Source organism: Mobula birostris, chromosome 2, assembly GCF_030028105.1.
Source record: "Mobula birostris isolate sMobBir1 chromosome 2, sMobBir1.hap1, whole genome shotgun sequence".
Classification (NCBI taxonomy): Eukaryota; Metazoa; Chordata; class Chondrichthyes; order Myliobatiformes; family Myliobatidae; genus Mobula; species Mobula birostris.
The window spans coordinates 13,411,088-13,430,830 of record NC_092371.1 but is presented as its reverse complement, the minus strand read 5'-3'; the positions used below and the strand labels follow the sequence as shown (position 1 = coordinate 13,430,830).

Genomic DNA, 19,743 nt, shown 5'->3' with positions numbered 1-19,743 from the left:
TGAGAAACAGGTATAGAGGTCAGCACAGCCCCTCGTTCTACTCCACGAGTCAATGCTGGTGCCTGATCTTTTATTCAACTCCAGATCCTTCAGTGTTTTGATCTCCCAGTTCCGATTCAGACTTGTTTGTCACATGAACACCAAAACCTACAGTGAAATGTGTCATTTGCATTTTCCTGGGGACGTGTTAGGGACAGCCCACAAGTATAGTATGTTTTCCATAGTAGGGAATCTAAGACCAGAGGGCAGAGCCTAAGAATAGAAGAGGGATGAGGTGGAACAGAGATGAGGTGAAATTTCTTTCGCTGGAGGGTGGTGAATATGTGGAATTCATTGCCATAGGCAGCTGTGGAGGCCAAGTCATTTGGCATATTTAAAGCTGAGGTTGATAGGTTCTTAATTAGTCAGGGCATCAGAAGTTACGCGGAGAAGGCAGGAGACTGGGGTTAAAGGGGATGTTGAATCAGCCTTGATGGAATGGGGGAACAGACTCGACAGGCCAAATGGCCTAATTCTGCTCCAATGTCTTACGGTCTCTCCTTGTCGTGGTTTGGAGGCTTCTGTACCTCATTGACCCGGAGATCTGTGTTGGCTGAAGTCAGGGCTTTATGCTCGGGCCATGTCCAAGGGTAGAGACCGGACTAAGAGTGGTCCATTGATCCTCCAGGTTCGGGGGATCATCTCAGGGCCAGGAGCCCTGATTGGAAAGAGCAGTGATGAATGCTTCTACATCTGAGTGGCTGAGGACAGACGGAGATGGAGGAGCGTCATTGCTGCCTGAAGTGCCAGCAGGCGTAACAGGCAGTAAGCAGTCTGACAGTCGCCACACAGTCCTGTGCCTACAATGCTCAGCAGGCCACAATGATCAACAAAACAACAATAGCTCAACAACAATTTCAGAGCTCCCATGCCCTCCAATCCTCATAACAAAGTTAACGATCTGGTCTTCATCACGGGCCAACACTAGTTGCAACATCCAGCGATGAGAACAGGTTGATGCAACACATTGTGCCCCGGGTGAAAGAGCTCAGGAATGAATTCATGCTCTTTGCTTCCTTCCCCAACAGTTCATACTGAGGACCCAAGCAGTTCTGGAATGGCAGATTTTCAAAATTACTGGATGCCATTTCTCTTCTCGTACCCTGCTGATATCAGAGTCTTGGACAGACCTCGCACTGGTGAGGGGGGAAACTGGATTCTGACACTTTTGCAATCTGAAGGCTCTTCAGAAACCAACAATGAAAGTTCAAAGTTTGAAGTAAATTTACTGTCAAAGTACGTATATGTAAACATATACAACCCTGAGATTTATTTTGTTGCAGGCATTCACAGTAGGACAGAGGAATACAGTAAAATCAATGAAAAACTACACACAGACAAAGACAGACAGACCACCAGTGTGCAACGGAAGACAAATTGTACAAATACCAAAAAAAAACTACTGCGGACTTGAGCTGCAGTGTTCCTGAAAGCGAGGGAGTCTGTAGGTTGTGGAACTAGTTCAGCGTTGAGGTGAGTGAACTGATTCAGGAGCCCGATGGTTGAAGGGTAATAACTGATCCTGAACCTGCAGGTGTGGGACTGAAGGCTCCGCAAGCATGAAGCTTGTTGATAAGGCCGCTTTATTAAATGTCACAAGAGTGGAAGACAAACAAGAAAGAGGACCCGAGAGAACACAGAAAACAAAGCAGCCTTGCTGATCTCATACTGAGACTGGAGAGAACACAACTTCCAAGATAACTATTAACCAAAAAGCAGACAGATTCAAGTAGCACAGGGGTGGGGTGCTTCTTTACACAGAGTGGTGGGGTGCGTGGAAAGCGCTGCCAGGGGTGGTGGTAGAGGCAAATACATTAAGGACATTTACATAGGCACATGGGTGAAAGAAAAATGGAGGGAAGGGTTTGATTGATCTTGGAGTAGGTTAAAGGTCAGAACAACATTGTGGGCTGAATGGCCTGGACTGTGCTAAGTAGCATCCCAAAGCTACTGAAAATTAAGAACTTTCTAGAGAAATACAGAAACATCTACCCTAATTGTGAGGAAATCCAATGAACAATTACACATATACATACAGTGGATTCTGGTTAATTGGTCCATCGGGTAATTGGAGCAGCCGCATTTGGGATGACTCTGAAAGAACAAAAACTACAAGCACCATTACCAGAAAAGTTGGGATATTTTCCAAAATGCAATAAAAACAAAAATCTATGATATGTTAATTCACGTGAACCTTTATTTAACTGACAAAAGTACAAAGAAAAGATTTTCAATAGTTTTACTGACCAACTTAATTATATTTTGTAAACATACACAAATTTAGAATTTGATGGCTGCAACACACTCAACAAAAGTTGGGACAGAGTTAAAATAAGATTGAAAAGTGCACAGAATATTCAAGTAACACTGGTTTGCAAGACTCCACATTAAGCAGGCTAATTGGTAGCAGGTGAGGTATCATGACTGGGTATAAAAGTAGCGTCCATCAAAGGCTCAGTCTTTGCAAGCAAGGATGGGTCGTGGCTCACCCCTTTGTGCCAAAATTCATGAGAAAATTGTTAGTCAGTTCAAAAGGAACATTTCTCAATGCAAGATTGCAGAGAACTTAGGTCTTTCAACATCTACAGTACATAATATTGTGAAAAGATTCAGAGAATTCAGAGACATCTCACTGCGTAAAGGGCAAGGTCGCAAACCACTGTTGAATGCGCGTGATCTTCGAGCCCTCAGGCGGCACTGCCCAAGAAACTGTCATGCTACTGTGACAATTATAGCCACCTGGGCTCGGGAGTACTTTGGAAACATAGAAACATAGAAAATAGGTGCAGGAGTAGGCCATTCGGCCCTTCCAGCCTGCACCGCCATTCAGTATGATCATGGCTGATCATCCAACTCAGAACCCTGTACCAGCCTTCCCCCCATAACCCCTGATCCCTGATCCCTGATCCCTTTAGCCACAAGGGCCAGATCTAACTCCCTCTTAAATATAGCCAATGAACTGGCCTCAACTGTGTCCTGTGGCAGAGAATTCCACAGATTCACCACTCCCTGTGTGAAGAAGTTTTTCCTAATCTCGGTCCTAAAAGGCTTCCCCTTTATCCTCAAACTGTGACCCCTCGTTCTGGACTTCCCCAACATCGGGAACAATCTTCCTGCATCTAGCCTGTCCAATCCCTTTAGGATCTTATACGTTTCAATCAGATCCCCCCTCAATCTTCTAAATTCCAATGAGTACAAGCCCAGTTCATCCAGTCTTTCTTCATATGAAAGTCCTGCCATCCCAGGAATCAATCTGGTGAACCTTCTTTGTACTCCCTCTATGGCAAGGATGTCTTTCCTCAGATTAGGGGGCCAAAACTGCACACAATACTCCAGGTGTGGTCTCACCAAGGCCTTGTACAACTGCAGTAGTACCTCCCTGCTCCTGTACTCAAATCCTCTCGCTATAAATGCCAGCATACCATTCGCCTTTTTCACCGCCTGCTGTACCTGCATGCCCACTTTCAATGACTGGTGTATAATGACACCCAGGTCTCATTGCACCTCCCCTTTTCCTAATCGGCCACCATTCAGATAATAATCTGTTTTCCTGTTTTTGCCACCTCACATTTATCCACATTAAATTGCATCTGCCATGAATTTGCCCACTCATCTAACCTATCCAAGTCACCCTGCATCCTCTTAGCATTCTCCTCACAGCTAACACTGACACCCAGCTACGTGTCATCCGCAAACTTGGAGATGCTGCATTTAATTCCCTCATCCAAGTCATTAATATATATTGTAAACAACTGGGGTCCCAGCACTGAGCCTTGCGGTACCCACTAGTCACTGCCTGCCATTCTGAAAAGGTCCCGTTTATTCCCACTCTTTGCTTCCTGTCTGCCAACCAATTCTCTATCCACATCAATACCTTACCCCCAATACCATGTGCTTTAAGTTTGCACACTAATCTCCTGTGTGGGACCTTGTCAAAAGCCTTTTGAAAATCCAAATATACCACATCCACTGGTTCTCCCCTATCCACTCTACTAGTTACATCCTCAAAAAATTCAATGAGATTCGTCAGACATGGTTTTCCTTTCACAACTCCATACTGACTTTGTCCGATGATTTCACCGCTTTCCAAATGTGCTGTTATCACATCTTTGATAACTGACTCTAGCATTTTCCCCACCACTGACGTTAGGCTAACTGGTCTATAATTCCCCGGTTTCTCTCTCCCTCCTTTTTTAAAAAGTGAGGTTACATTAGCCACCCTCCAATCCTCAGAAACTAGTCCAGAATCTAAAGAGTTTTGAAAAATTATCACTAGTGCATCCACTATTTCTTGGGCTACTTCCTTAAGCACTCTGGGATGCAGACCATCTGGCCCTGGGGATTTATCTGCCTTTAATCCCTTCAATTTACCTAACACCACTTCCCTATTAACATGTAAAATTCCCTCAGTTCCTCCATCTCACTGGACCCTCTGTCCCCTACTATTTCCAGAAGATTATTTATGTCCTCCTTAGTGAAGACAGAACCAAAGTAATTATTCAATTGGTCTGCCATGTCCTTGCTCCCCATAATCAATTCACCTGTTTCTGTCTGTAGGGGACCTACATTTGTCTTAACCAATCTTTTTCTTTTCACATATCTATAAAAGCTTTTACAGTCAGTTTTTATGTTCCCTGCCAGTTTTCTCTCATAATCTGTTTTCCCTTTCCTAATTAAGCCCTTTGTTCTCCTCTGCTGGACTCTGAATTTCTCCCAGTCCTCAGGTGAGCCACTTTTTCTAGCTAATTTGTATGCTTCTTCTTTGGAATTGATACTATCCCTAATTTCCCTTGTCAGCCATGGGTGCACTACCTTCCCTGATTTATTCTTTTGCCAGACTGGGATGAACAATTGTTGTAGTTCATCCATGTGATCTTTAAATGCTTGCCATTGCATATCCACCATCAACCCTTTAAGTGTCATTTGCCAGTCTATCTTAGCTAATTCACGTCTCATACCTTCAAAGTTACCCTTCTTTAAGTTCAGAACCTTTGTTTCTGAATTAACTATGTCACTCTCCATCTTAATGAAGAATTCCACCAAATTATGGTCACTCTTACCCAAGGGGCCTCTCACGACAAGATTGCTAATTAACCCTTCCTCATTGCTCAATACCCAGTCTAGAATAGCCTGCTCTCTAGTTGGCTCCTCGACATGTTGGTTCAAAAAACCATCCCGCACACATTCCAAGAAATCCTCTTCCTCAGCACCCTTACCAATTTGGTTCACCCAATCTACATGTAGATTGAAGTCACCCATTATAACTGCTGTTCCTTTATTGCACGCATTTCTAATTTCCTGTTTAATACCATCCCCAACCTCACTACTACTGTTAGGTGGCCTGTACACAACTCCCACCAGCGTTTTCTGCCCCTTAGTGTTATGCAGCTCTACCCATATCAATTCCACATCCTCCCGGCTAATGTCCTTCCTTTCTATTGCGTTAATCTCCTCTCTAACCAGCAATGCTACCCCACCTCCTTTTCTTTCATGTATATCCCTCCTGAACATTGAATATCCCTAAATGTTGAGCTCCCATCCTTGGTCACCCTGGAGCCATGTCCCTGTGATCCCAACTATATCATATTTATTAATAACAATCTGCACTTTTAATTCATCCACCTTGTTACGAATGCTCCTTGCATTGACACACAAAGCCTTCAGGCTCGCTTTTACAACACTCTTAGCCCTTATACAATTATGTTGAAAAGTGGCCCTTTTTGATTTTTGCCCTGGATTTGCTGGCCTGCCACTTTTACTTTTCACCTTACTACTTTTTGCTTCTACCCTCATTTTACACCCCTCTGTCCCTCTGCAGTTGTTCCCATCCCCCTGTTGTAAACTAACCTCCTCTCTCCTAGTCTCTTTAATTTGATTCCCACCGCCCAACCATTCTAGTTTAAAGTCACCTCAGTAGCCCTCGCAAATCTCCCCGCCAGGATATTAGTCGCCCTAGGATTCAAGTGTAACCCCTTGTTGAACAGGTCACACCTGCGCCAGAAGAGGTCCCAATGATCCAGAAACTTGAATCCCTGCCCCCTGCTCCAATCCCTCAGCCACGCATTTATCCTCCACCTCATTGCATTCCTACTCTCACTGTCGCGTAGCACAGGCAGTAATCCCGAGATTTCTACCTATTGTCACTCAACACAGTCCATCGCTGCATCCAGAAATGTAACTTGAAACTGTATTACGCAAGGAAGAAGCCATACATCAACTCTATGCAGAAACGCCAGCGAGTTCTCTGGGCCCGAGCTCATCTCAGATGGACCGAAAGACTGTGGATCCGTGCGCTGTGGTCAGATGAGTCCACATTTCAGCTAGTTTTCAGAAAAAAACGGGCGTCCAGTTCTCCGTGCCAAAGATGAAAACGACCATCCAGACTGTTATCAGCGAAAGGTGCAAAAGCCAGCATCTGTGATGGTATGGGGGTACATCAGTGCCCATGGCATGGGTGAGTTGCATGTATGTGAAGGTACCATTGACTCTGAGGCGTATATTAGGATTTTAGAGAGACATATGTTGCCATCAAGGTGATGCCTCTTCCCAGGATGTCCATGCTTATTTCAGCAGGACATTGTCAAACCACATTCTGCACGGGCTACAACAGCGTGGCTTTGTAGACACAGAGTGCGTGTGCTTGACTGGCCTGCTGCCAGTCCAGATCTATCTCCTATTGAAAATGTATGGCGCATCACGAAGAGGAGAATCAGACAACGGAGACCACGGACTGTTGAGCAGCTGAAGTCTTATATCAAGCAAGAATGGACAAAATTTCCAATTGCAAATCTACTACAATTAGTATCCTCAGTTCCAAAATGATTAAAAAGTGTTATTAAAAGGAAAGGTGATGTAACACAATGCTAAACATGCCTCTGTCCCAACTTTTGTTGAGTGTGTTGCAGCCATCAAATTCTAAATTTGTGTATGTTTACAAAATACAATTAAATTGGTCAGTAAAACTACTGAAAATCTTTTCTTTGTACTTTTCTCAGTTAAATAAAGGTTCACGTGAATTAACATATCACAGATTTTTGTTTTTATTGCATTTTGGAAAATATCCCAACTTTTCTGGAAATGGGGTTTGTAATTGAGAAAATCGCTGGGTTTATCCTCATTTATTTGGGACGTTATGCCCCTTAATTCGGACAAGAAACCGTTGCCAGCTAGTTTCAGTCCCATGCACTTCATGCGGGAAGGCAATGAAGGCTGTCTATCATCTGCACCAGGTGTCCGCACTGGTTTTGTTCATTTACAGTCAATCAAAAAAACACGGTAGCATAAACCGGATGAATTCCTCTGTCGATAACTATCAGAAACTAATACAGAGTTTTATAGCACTGTAGTAGTACTGATAGTGTTCAAATTTGCTCTGTATTTCATTGAAATACTCAGTTACTCAGTTGAATGGCAGTTTGTCTTTTTTTGTACCTTTTTAACTGTTTCCATGAGACTTTGGCTGATTGGGACAAAATGTACTGGTCCCGATGTGTCCCAATTAACAAGAGTCCCCAGTAATAGCCTCTGGTCACCCATGAATCCAGTAAGGTAGCCTCTCTGCACAGCGTGGGCCCTTATAGACCATACGACATAGGAGCAGAATTAGGCCATTCGGCCCATCGAGTCCGCTCCACCATTCCATCACAGCTGATTTATTATCCCTCTCAAACACATTCTCCAGCCTTCTCCCCATAACCTTTGACACCCTGACTAGTCGAGAACTTATCAACCCCCACTTTACATATACCCAATGACTTGGCCTCCACAGCCACCTGTAGTGATGACTTCCGCAGATTCACCATCCTCTGGTGAAAGAAACTCCTGCTCATCTCTGTTGTAAAGGAATGTCCTATTCTGAGGTGATGCCCTCTTGTCCAAGACTCCCCCACTACAGGAAACACCTTTCCATGTCCATTGATGTGAGGTTTGGATATGGGAGAGAGAGGGGTGAGCATCAGAAATATAAGGGGAAGCTGGATAGAGACCCAAGGGAGAGAGGAATAGATGGAACACAAGAAAATCTGCAGATATTGGAAATCCAGAGCAACACACAAAATGCTGGAGGAGCTCAGCAGGCCAGGCAGCATCTAGGGAAAAGAGAAAACAGTTCACGTTTTGGGCCGAGACCCTTCAACAGGACTGAGGAATAGATGGAGCTGCAGTGGAGGAAGATGGCGTGGGACTGAAGTTCTCGCCTGAAGCACAGAGGCTTCTGTACCTTCAGCCCGATGGCTGCAATGAATAGAGGGCATGGCGTAGATGCTGAGGTTCCCTGATGATGCACGTTGCCTTGATGACCCCACTTCCTGAAGATGCCCTTGGTCTCACAGAGAACTGGACCCAAGCTCACCTCTCTTCCCCCACATTCAACCCCAGACCGAGTTGTGGTCAAAGGCAGGACTTACCGCACCCTGGTACAGCTCAATCTCCCGGTCAGTGAAGTATGGCATTGCTTTGAAAGGATTGACAGAGATGAGGACAGGGCCAATGTATGTCTGCAGTTCAGGGATTAAGGATGAATACAGAAAGGTTTGGAGAATTTAGTGTTGAGTTTACTCTCCTCAAGTTGTGATACGCAACCACTCTAACTATACAGAGCCCACGGTCCCAACGATGACAGTGGAATCTCCAGACAGCATGAACATCGATTTCTCTAACTCCAGGTAACCACTCCCATCTGTCTCCATTTCCCTCCTCGAGCTGAATTGACTTTATAACTTACACCCTTCATATACATGAGGTATAAATGATTTACGTTACACCTCGATCTAAATGTGCAATCTATAGCAATTTATAATAAATCATATATACAACAAGATAGACAATATCTTAGAAATACAATTGTATCAGCATGAATTAATCAGTCTGATGGCCTGTTGGTCCTGGCTTTTATGCTGCGGTACCGTTTCCTGGATGGTATCAGCTGGAACAGTTTGTGGTTGGGGTGACTCGGGTCCCCAATGATCCTTCGGGCCATTTTTACACACCTGTCTTTGTAAATGTCCTGAATAGTGGGAAGTTCACATCTACAGATGCGCTGGGCGGTCTGCACCACTCTCTGCAGAGTCCTGCGATTAAGGGTGGTACAGTTCCCATACCCGGCAGTGATGCAGCCAGTCAGGAAGTTCTCAATTGTGCCCCTACAGAAAGTTCTTAGGATTTGGGGGCCCATACCAAACTTTCTCAACCGTCTGAGGTGAAAGAGGCATGGTTGTGCCTTTTTCACCACACAGCCGATACGTACAGACCACGTGAGGTCCTCGGTAATGTTTATGCCAAGGAACTTAAAGCTGTTCACCCTCTGAACCCCAGATCTATTGATCTGGGGTCTCCATTCCTCCTGTAGTCCACAACCAGCTCCTTTGTTTTTGCAACATTGAGGGAGAGGTTGTTTCCTTGACACCACTGTGTCAGGGTGATGACTTCTTCACTGTGGCTGCCTCGTTATTATCTGAGATAAGGCCAATCAATGTAGCATCGTTGGCAAATTTAATTAGCAGATTGCAACTGTGGGTGGCGACACAGTCACAGGTATACAGAGAGTAAAGGAGGGGGCTTAGTACACAGCCCTGAAGGGCTCCTGTGTTGAGGGGCAGAGGGGCAGATGTGAGGGAGCCCACTTTTACCACCTGCCAGCTCCGACAGTAAGTCCAGGATCCAGCTACACGGGGCAGGATCAATGCTGAGGTCCCTGAGCTTCTTGTCGAGCCTGGAGGGAACTATGGTGTTGAATGCTGAACTGTAGTCCAAGAACAGCATTCTCACATAAGCATCCTTCTCTACCTAGTTAGCCCATTGCTTTGCTTTGCTTTTTAGATTAGTTACACGGTGGGGGTTTTTTTGGATTTTTTTGGGGGGTTTTTCTTCTCTTTACTGATATGTATGGAAAATTAGTATACTATTATATTACCTTGTTATTTTATATCTAAACTGCACTGTACTAACTTTTTTTGTGTATTAATATCTCTTGCAAATTTATATTGCAACATTGTATTAGTGTCTACATGGTTTACTTTTTGTGTACTAATTTAATAAAAAGATTTAAAAAGAAAGAAAGAAGCATCCTTCTCTCCAGATGTGTAAGGACGGTATGTCGAGCAGTGGCTATTGCGTCGTCTGTTGATCGGTTGCATCGACAGACGAATTGTCTGGAGTCCAGTGTGGGTGGTAGAAGCTTGACCAGTCTCTCAAAGCACTTGCTTATTACTGAGGTGAGTGCGACAGGAAGCCAGTTCAGACATGTTATCTTGGTCTTTTTTTTGGTGCAGGAACAATGGTGGATGTTTCCCTACCAGCCGATCACCCCTTCCCTCTCCCCTCCCCTGTCCTTATGATCAGCCCATTGACCACACGTTCCCCCACCAGCTGCCCTCCTCACCTCTTTCCCTCAATTCCACAAACCACTGTCCTCCCCCATCAGATTCCATCTTCTTCAGCCTTTTGCCACGTTTACCCGCCATCTCCCAGCTTCTCATATCACCCCCACTTCCCCCTCCCTCACCTACATCAATAGGTGATACGACTCTCTCCCCTCTCTCCCCAGTCCAGATGCTGAGTTCCTCCAGCCTTTCATGCCTTCCTTGCCCCTCATTTCTGGCTTCTACAGTCGATCAGATGGACTCACTGAAATCTACCCCGAGCATCCCAGTGTCCCAGCGTCACAGAGAAAGGCTTTAAATCCCAAGACCCCGACTCATCAGACCTCAGCTCTGGCCACGCCAAACACACCACGGAATACAACACACTGTTGACAACATGGAGTTTGCGATGATTTGTCTGCTGATTTTAGAACTGGGTTATTAATACTCTTTTTATTGAAGAAATTGCTATCACTGGGTAAAATAATTGCACAGCGCAAGACTTTGGTGCACACTGGTCGTTACAGATTCGAGGGACCATTGGTACTGTACCCCGGTGTTATACATTGAGAGAAACATCCCCACCAGTACCATACTCCAGTGTTATACAGCGACAGACCTGTCCCCACCAGTACTGTACCCCGGTGTTATACAGTGACAGACCCGTCCCCACCAGTACTGTGGGATGAGGGGGTACCAGAGGGAGCCCGTCTAACAAAGTGATGGGTGCTTTTGGGAGCCTATCACCACAACACACATTCAGTAATGCACCATTATGGGGTCGAGTGGCTGAAGCGTCAGGTTCAGGTACCTTTCTGTCTTTGAATGAGAAACGGCAAGTATCAGCAGGAGCAGTATCCTGGGGCGACTGCGTCTTTGCCATATGGTGCTGTGCCGGTGGGATCCCCCGGACACTGAATGGCACCTACTGGATTGCCAGCACCGAGGCTTAACCTTGGCTCCCCATAGAGTGGTGCAGCAGTTTCTGTTTAACAGTGGCACACAGTGCTGGTTGGGATGGGTCTGTCACGGTGGTGCTGTACGTATACCACCCCAGTGCCCCGGTGAATCAAAATCAGATTCATTATCACCGGCATGTGTCGTGAAAGTTGTTAACTTAGCAGCAGTTCAATGCAGTTCATAATACAGAACAGAAAAAGAAAGTATTGAATAGATTTTAACATTTTGCAAAAAACAGAAATAATATATATTAAAAAAGTGAGGTAGTGTTCGTGGATTCAATGTCCATTTAGGAATCGGATGGCAGAGGGGAAGAAGCTGTTCCTGAATCGCTGAGTGTGTTCCTTCAGGCTTCTCTACCTCCTATCTGATGGTAACAGTGAGAAAAGGGCGTGCCCTGGGTGCTGGAGGTCCTTAATAATGGACGCTGCCTATCTGAGACACTGTTCCTTGAAGACACCCTGGGTACTTTGTAGGCTAATACCCAAGATGGAGCCAACTAAATTTACAACCCTCTGCAGCTTCTTTCGGTCCTGTGCAGTAGCCCCCTCATACCAGGCAGAGATGCAGCCTGTCAGAATGCTCTCCATGGTACGTAGAAACATAGAAAACCTACAGCACAATACAGGCCTTTGGCCCACAAAGCTGTGCCAAACATGTACTTCCTTAGAAATTACCTAGGGTTACCCATAGCCCTCTAATTTTTCTAAGCTCCATGTACCTCTCCAGGAGTCTCTAAAAAGACCTGATCAGATCCACTTCCACCACCATCGCTGGCAGCCCATTCCACACAGTCACCACTCTCTGTGTAAAAAACTTACCTCTGACATCCCCTCTGTACCTACTCCCAAGCACCTTAAAACTGTGCCCTCTCGTGTTAGCCATCTATAGAAGTTGGTTGAGTGTATTTGTTGAAGTGCCAAATCTCTTCAAACTCCTAATCAAGTATAGTCACTCTCTTGCCTTCTCTATAACTGCATTGATATGTTGGGAGACATTTACCCACGCTAATCGGCACAGTAACGGGGCTGTTACAGAGGAAGGAAGCTTTTGGACGGTGACCTCTCCCGGCGTGGTATGGCCGGACTGTCCTGGGAACTGATATCAATGGCCTGAGGTTACCCGCTCGCTAAGAAAGGTGGCACTTGCGCTGCTATTGGTCAAGAATGCTGAGCTTACATTCCTGACAAGTCGGGGGACATCACTCACCTGGCTGGTTACATCTGAGAGTCGGTGTCCAAGATTAAATGGGGGACTAACACCCTGCCTATGACACTCTGGGGGAGAGCTGGTTGATGACGGGGGGGTGGGGTGATTATTGAGTATACAGTACTGATTATTGTACATCTGTGTTTAACTGTACTTCAGTGTTCATCTGTACTTTAGTGGGGTGTTCACAAGGGTCACACTGGTCTGTGGGTCAAATTGTCACCGTGTCATGTCTTTCGAGCGGTGAAATGCCATGGAGGGGTCGGGTTACTTGTCGGTCGAAAGCTGCCAGCCATCGATTTATCCATTTTAAGTACACCACAGCTCTTTCCTGTTGGTTGCCTGGTGCACCAGGGCCCCAGTTTCTGGTTGCAGACACCCCGGGGGTATAAAAAGAGCACATGCAGGAGGCTTGGCCACTCCTGTCTTTTGACTGCAGGGGCCCTTTTGCAGACTGCAGTCACGCTCAGTGCTGAAAAACCATTGGGAAAGATTGCTTCAGACTCGTACTCCTTATTCACACAGTATCAGTTTGTAGAGTATCTAGTTTTGTAGTTTGTGTAACTTGGAGGGACTTAGACACCTGCTGGAATCTTTTCCTGTTTATAACTAAAGGAATAATATGCTAATTCACAGTCAGTGCCTTCTGTCTCGCTCACCAATCCTGTGAACCTGCATCCACGCGACACCCACTGGTACTGTACCCCAGTGTTATACAGTGACAGACCCATCCCCACCGGTACTGTACCCCAGTGTTATACAGTGACAGACCCGTCCCCACCGGTACTGTACCCCAGTGTTATACAGTGACAGACCCGTCCCCACCGGTACTGTACCCCAGTGTTATACAGTGACAGACCCGTCCCCACCGGTACTGTACCCCAGTGTTATACAGTGACAGACCCGTCCCCACCGGTACTGTACCCCAGTGTTATACAGTGACAGACCCGTCCCCACCGGTACTGTACCCCGGTGTTATACAGTGATAGACCCGTCCCCACCGGTACTGTACCCCGGTGTTATACAGTGATAGACCCGTCCCCACAGGTACTGTACCCCAGTGTTATACAGTGACAGACCCATCCCCACAGGTACTGTACCCCAGTGTTATACAGTGATAGACCTGTCCCCATTGGTACTGTACCCCAGTGTTATACAGTGACAGACCCATCCCCACCGGTACTGTACCCCAGTGTTATACAGTGACAGACCCGTCCCCACCGGTACCGTACCCCAGTGTTATACAGTGACAGACCCGTCCCCACCGGTACTGTACCCCAGTGTTATACAGTGACAGACCCATCCCCAGGTACTGTACCCCAGTGTTATACAGTGACAGACCCATCCCCACCGGTACTGTACCCCAGTGTTATACAGTGACAGACCCGTCCCCACCGGTACTGTACCCCAGTGTTATACAGTGACAGACCCGTCCCCACCGGTAACGTACCCCAGTGTTATACAGTGATAGACCCATCCCAACCGGGACTGTACCCCAGTGTTATACAGTGACAGACCCGTCCCCACCGGTACTGTACCCCAGTGTTATACAGTGACAGACCCGTCCCCACCGGTACTGTACCCGTGTTATACAGTGACAGACCCGTCCCCTCCGGTACTGTACCCCAGTGTTATACAGTGACAGACCCGTCCCCACCGGTACTGTACCCCAGTGTTATACAGTGACAGACCCGTCCCCACCGGTAACGTACCCCAGTGTTATACAGTGACAGACCCGTCCCCACCGGTACTGTACCCCAGTGTTATACAGTGACAGACCCGTCCCCACCGGTAACGTACCCCAGTGTTATACAGTGATAGACCCATCCCCACCGGTACTGTACCCCAGTGTTATACAGTGACAGACCCGTCCCCACCGGTACTGTACCCCAGTGTTATACAGTGACAGACCCGTCCCCACCGGTACTGTACCCGTGTTATACAGTGACAGACCCATCCCCACCGGTACTGTACCCCAGTGTTATACAGTGACAGACCCATCCCCACCGGTACTGTACCCCAGTGTTATACAGTGACAGACCCGTCCCCACCGGTACTGTACCCCAGTGTTATACAGTGACAGACCCATCCCCACCGGTACTGTACCCCAGTGTTATACAGTGACAGACCCATCCCCACCGGTACTGTACCCCAGTGTTATACAGTGACAGACCCGTCCCCACCGGTACTGTACCCGTGTTATACAGTGACAGACCCATCCCCACCGGTACTGTACCCCAGTGTTATACAGTGACAGACCCGTCCCCACCAGTACTGTACCCCTGTGTTATACAGTGACAGACCCATCCCCACCGGTACTGTACCCCTGTGTTATACAGTGACAGACCCGTCCCCACCGGTACTGTACCCCAGTGTTATACAGTGACAGACCCATCCCCACCGGTACTGTACCCCAGTGTTATACAGTGACAGACCCATCCCCACCGGTACTGTACCCCAGTGTTATACACTGTCAGACCCACCCCTCCGGTACCATACCCCTGGTATACAGTGACAGACCCGTCCTCACCAATGCTGCATCCTGGTGTTACCTTTGCTGCTGGGTAAAGGATACGAAGATGTAATCGTCCATGTAGCGTTTCTTGAGGTTGGCCACAATGGCGTCATCTGTGACCTTGGAGAGCAGTACCATGTCATCCACCCCAGAGTGCTTGATGTTCTGCGCCTGCCAATGGTATCGCTCCTTGCTGCCCTGTGTGTGCACAAAGATGTCCCATCATCAGCCATTAGCTCGAGGGTCATAACTTCATTCCCTGGCACCTAGGCCGCTGCCCTCCCTCGTCTGCAATGAAGCATGGTAAAAGGCCATTCAGCCCTCATTCTTGCTGCTCACCCAGCAGATAAACCACACCGTCACTCCATCCACAGACTCCCTATGAACTTCTCGCTGCCTCGGAAAAAAACCACCCACTTCGGATTTTCTCCCTGCTCCCCTTTTCCATTGTTGAAGTTACAAAAGCCTGAAAGCACGGAATACCAGGCTCAAGGACAGCTTCCATCCCAGTGTTATCAGACTCTTCAACTGACCACTTTGTATGATAGGATGGACTGTTGACCTCACAATCTACTTCATTAGAGTTGGCTTGAGTTGTTCTCCAATCTTGGCAATCGTTCCATCCCCTTACGAGCATACATCATCAGCGCCCTGTTCATTTGTGGCGTGTCCTCCGAATACTTGGCCTTTGTATACGTATCAATCAGCTGATTGGTCGTCAATACAGAAACATAGAGAGGGGGTCTTGTCGCTGATTGGTTGTGTGGTGAACTCTGTGCGTTGTCTGGAATTTTGCCCGCATTGGCTTATAAGTGGGATCGAGGTCTATACATCTGTTTACAGAATTGTTTGAGGAAAACCGCCGCGCTTCTAGGAATTCTCTTGCATACCACGTGTTTCCTTGCGCCGTGACTCTCCAGTCGAATGCCCAGTCGAATTTGTGGCCCTCTCGATCTCCGTGGGTGGAGACTCGGGGGAGTTGGTCATGTAGCTTTACAGCCAGTTGATGTTCATGGATCCTTGTCGATAGTTTTCTCCCAGTTTGGCCAATGTAACATTTGCTGTAATCCCCATGTTAGATTTTGTTGACCACGTTGCTCTTGTCTAATAGTTTGGTTCGTTGGTCTGCAGAGTACTCTCCTCAACGTTGCTGTTGGCTGATGTGCGACCGAAATTCTATGTTCTTGGAGTAGTTGGGCCGTCATTTCTGAGATAACCCTAAAGGCTGATTTATACTTGTGCGTACGGGCTACGCCATAGGCCTGATTTATACTTTTGCGTAGCCCTACGCAGTAGCAAGCATGCGTAGCTGTGTCTGCATCGCTCTGCAATTCACTGCCAAAACGCTAGTTGGTGGTGGGGTTTCCATTGCACTGTGTTGAGTTTCTTTGTGAGAGACATGGACGGGGAAATGCATTTCAAACATTTTCGGATGTCGGGCAGGTAGATTTGACGATTCGGTTCATCGTCTGCAACCATTTATTTTGGCTCAGTGTACAGACATGGCGAAGGAAAGCAACCGGAAATGTGTAGGAGGAAATGCGATGCTACCAAGCGGACCAATCACAGTTGTTGCGGTGTGTGTCGCCTTGACATGTGGGTTACATTTTTGGGGAGGTGCATGTCACCCTATGGCATAGGGAACGCGGTATCTACGGCGTACATTTGATGCACGAGTATAAATCAGCCTTAACCCTAATCCCACATCACAATTGAGTTTCTGTATTGACGATCAATCAGCTGATTAATACGTATACAAAGGTCAAGCATTCGGAGGACACAACACATTTTACCTTCTTCTAGACGTAAGACCGTAAGACAGGAGCAGTATTACACCATTTAGCTCATTGAGTCTGCTCTGCCATTCTATTGGGCTGATTTATTGTCCCTCTTAACTTCATTCTCCTGCCTTCTCCCTCTCACCCCTAATGCCCTGGCTAATCAAGAACCTATCAACCTTTGTTTTAAATATACTCAATGACTTGGCCTCCACAGCTGCCTGTAGCAATGAATTCCACCGATTCACCATCTTCTGGTTAAAGAAATTCCTCCTTCTCTCTGTTCTAAAGGGACAACTTTCTATTCTGAGGGTGTGCCCGCTAGTGCGAGACTCTTCCCCACTATAGGAAACATCCACTCCACATCGACTCTAAACAGGCCTTTCGATATTCAATAGGTTGCAATGACATCCCCTCTCAAAGCACTGCGTAATTATTCCAAAGTATGAACAGTAGACTGAGCAATGGGGGGAAGAGGGGAGAGGGGGAGAGGGAGGGGGAAGAAGGGAGGGGGGAGAGGGGAGGGGAGAGAGGAGGGGGAGGGAGAGAGGGGGGGACCAAAAAGGTGGTAACCTCTGGATTTCTAGCTGAACCATGTGCAAATTGGCATGGGGTCAAGAAGGTTAGAGAGTTAAATGCGTGGCTCAAAGATTGGTGCAGGAGAAGTAGGTTTGAATTCATGGGAAATTGGCACCAGTATTGGGAAAGGAGGGAGCTGTTCCAATGGGACAGACACCACCTGAACTGTGATGGGACCTGAATGATGGTGAAACACATAACTAGGGCTGTGGATAGGGATTTAAACTAAATAGTAGAGGGTGAGTTCAACAGATTGGAGAAGTATGGATAAAGGAAAAGAGAGAAGTGTGGATAAAGATAAAGTAAAAGCAAAAGATTAAAAGGAGAAAGGTAAGAGTGGGGTGAAGAAAAGTCAAGTGCAAAAGAGTAAAAGGTTACAAGATTTTAAAAGCACCATGAGTGTAAGGGCACTATTTGAATGCCCGTAGTATTCAAAACAAGGTCAGTGAACTTGTACAAATCAGTACAAAGGGGTATGATTCAGTGGCCATTACAGGGATGTGGTTGCAGGGTGGAGAGGATTGGGAATTAAACATCCAGGGATATCAGGTAATACAGAAGGATGGGCAGGTATATATCCAAAGAACTTTACTGTTAGTTCAAAACAGTCAATTTTAATTGACTTTGGAGTCCTGCAGGCCAGGAGGATGATAGCTTTATCTTGGAGAAAAATGGATATACCTTCGATACATGTGTGGGTGGAGGAGATGGCATTTTGTATTGTATTGGCGAGACTGACTTGCATAACCAGAGGAAGGGCAGGAGAATTTGAAAATGTGCGGAGACCTTTAGTGGAGTTTCTTGGATGTCAAGGTGCACAGTCATTTTGAAATAGCTGTGTGTTGTTGAGTGCTGCTATGGGTTTTTTTTCTGATGTGTTTTTATTCCATTTCTTTGTTAAATATGTGAAGTGTGTGAAATGTTATATTTCTTTTCCTTTGATGATTGTGAAAAACACGAGGACATGTTTCACTATTTAGTTTAATTATTATTATTGTTTATTTGTATATGTGAAATATATGTAAAATTCAATTAAAATATTGCTTAAAAAAAGGAGAGGTGGGAAGGTAAAGGAGGTGAGGTATCGCTCTTAATTAAAGATGAGATCAGGACGGTAGTGAGAGATGATATAAGATCTAAGGAGCAGAATGTTGAATCCATCTGGGTAGAGATTAGGAATAATAAAGGGAAAAAAATCACTGGTGGGAGTTGTCTACAGCCCACCGATTATTAACACTACAGTGGCACAGGCAATAAACACAGAAATATCTGAGGCATGTCAGAATGAAACAGCAATTATCATGGGGGACTTTAACTTGCACATAGATTGGGTAAATCTAGTTGTTCGAGGCTGTCTTGAGAAGGACTTCATAGAATGCATCTGTGATGGCTTTCTTGAAAAGCATGTTAATGAACCTACAAGTGAATGTGCTTTCTTAGATCTGGTCCTGTGCAATGAGATGGGTAAATTTAGTGATCTTGTAGTGAGGGATCCTGTTGGAAAGAGTGATCACAGCATGACTGAATTTCTCATACAAATGGAGGGTGCAATAGTTCAATCTAAAAGCAGTGTATTATGCCTAAACAATGGAAACTACAATGGGATGAGGGCGGATTTGGCTAGCGTAGACTGCGACACAGGCTGTACAGTTGAGGAACAGTGGAAGGCTTTCAAAGGGATTTTTCACGGTGCTCAAAAGTATATTCCAGTAAAAAGCAAGTACAGTAGGGGTGGGGAGGGCCAGCTTTAGATGACTAAGGAAATAAAATTAGGCATCGACCTAAAAGCCGGTGCATACAAAGTCACCAAGAGTAGAAGGAAACTGGAAGATTGGGAAATCTTTAAAAAGTAACAAAGAATGACTGAGTGAGCAATGAAGATAGATTATGAAAATAAACTGGCACAAAATATAAAAACGGATCGTAAAAATTTTGTAATTATATAAAGTGGAAAAGGGTGGTTAAAGTGAACGTAGGGCCCTTGGAGGACGAGAAGGGGGAATTGATATTGGGTAATGAGGAAGCGGCCGAGGCTTTGAATGACTATTTTGTGTTGGTCTTCACAGTGGAGAACGTGTCTAACATGCCAAAGAGAGATGTTATGGATGCGATGGAAGGTGGAAACCTCGAGGCAATAGCTATCACCAAAGAGGTAGTGCTGAGCAACTTGTGGGCCTGAAGATAGACATGTCCTTGGTCCTGATGGAATGCACTCCAGGGTACTGAAAGAAATGGCAGAGGTTATAGTAGAAGCTTTGGTGATAATTTAACAAAATTCTCTGGATTCTGGGCAGATTCCAGTGGA

The 19,743-nt window shown here is 46.1% G+C and overlaps 1 protein-coding gene across 1 annotated transcript in view; it reads right to left on the bottom strand.

The window, feature by feature from the left end:
* The window catches only part of myo1eb (myosin IEb), a 133,087-nt gene that overhangs the window by 96,619 nt on the left and 16,725 nt on the right, over positions 1-19,743 (bottom strand). The window contains 2 exon segments of the mRNA XM_072283518.1: positions 8,445-8,534; positions 15,142-15,279. Of these exon segments, the coding sequence (XP_072139619.1) occupies positions 8,445-8,534; positions 15,142-15,279 (228 nt within the window).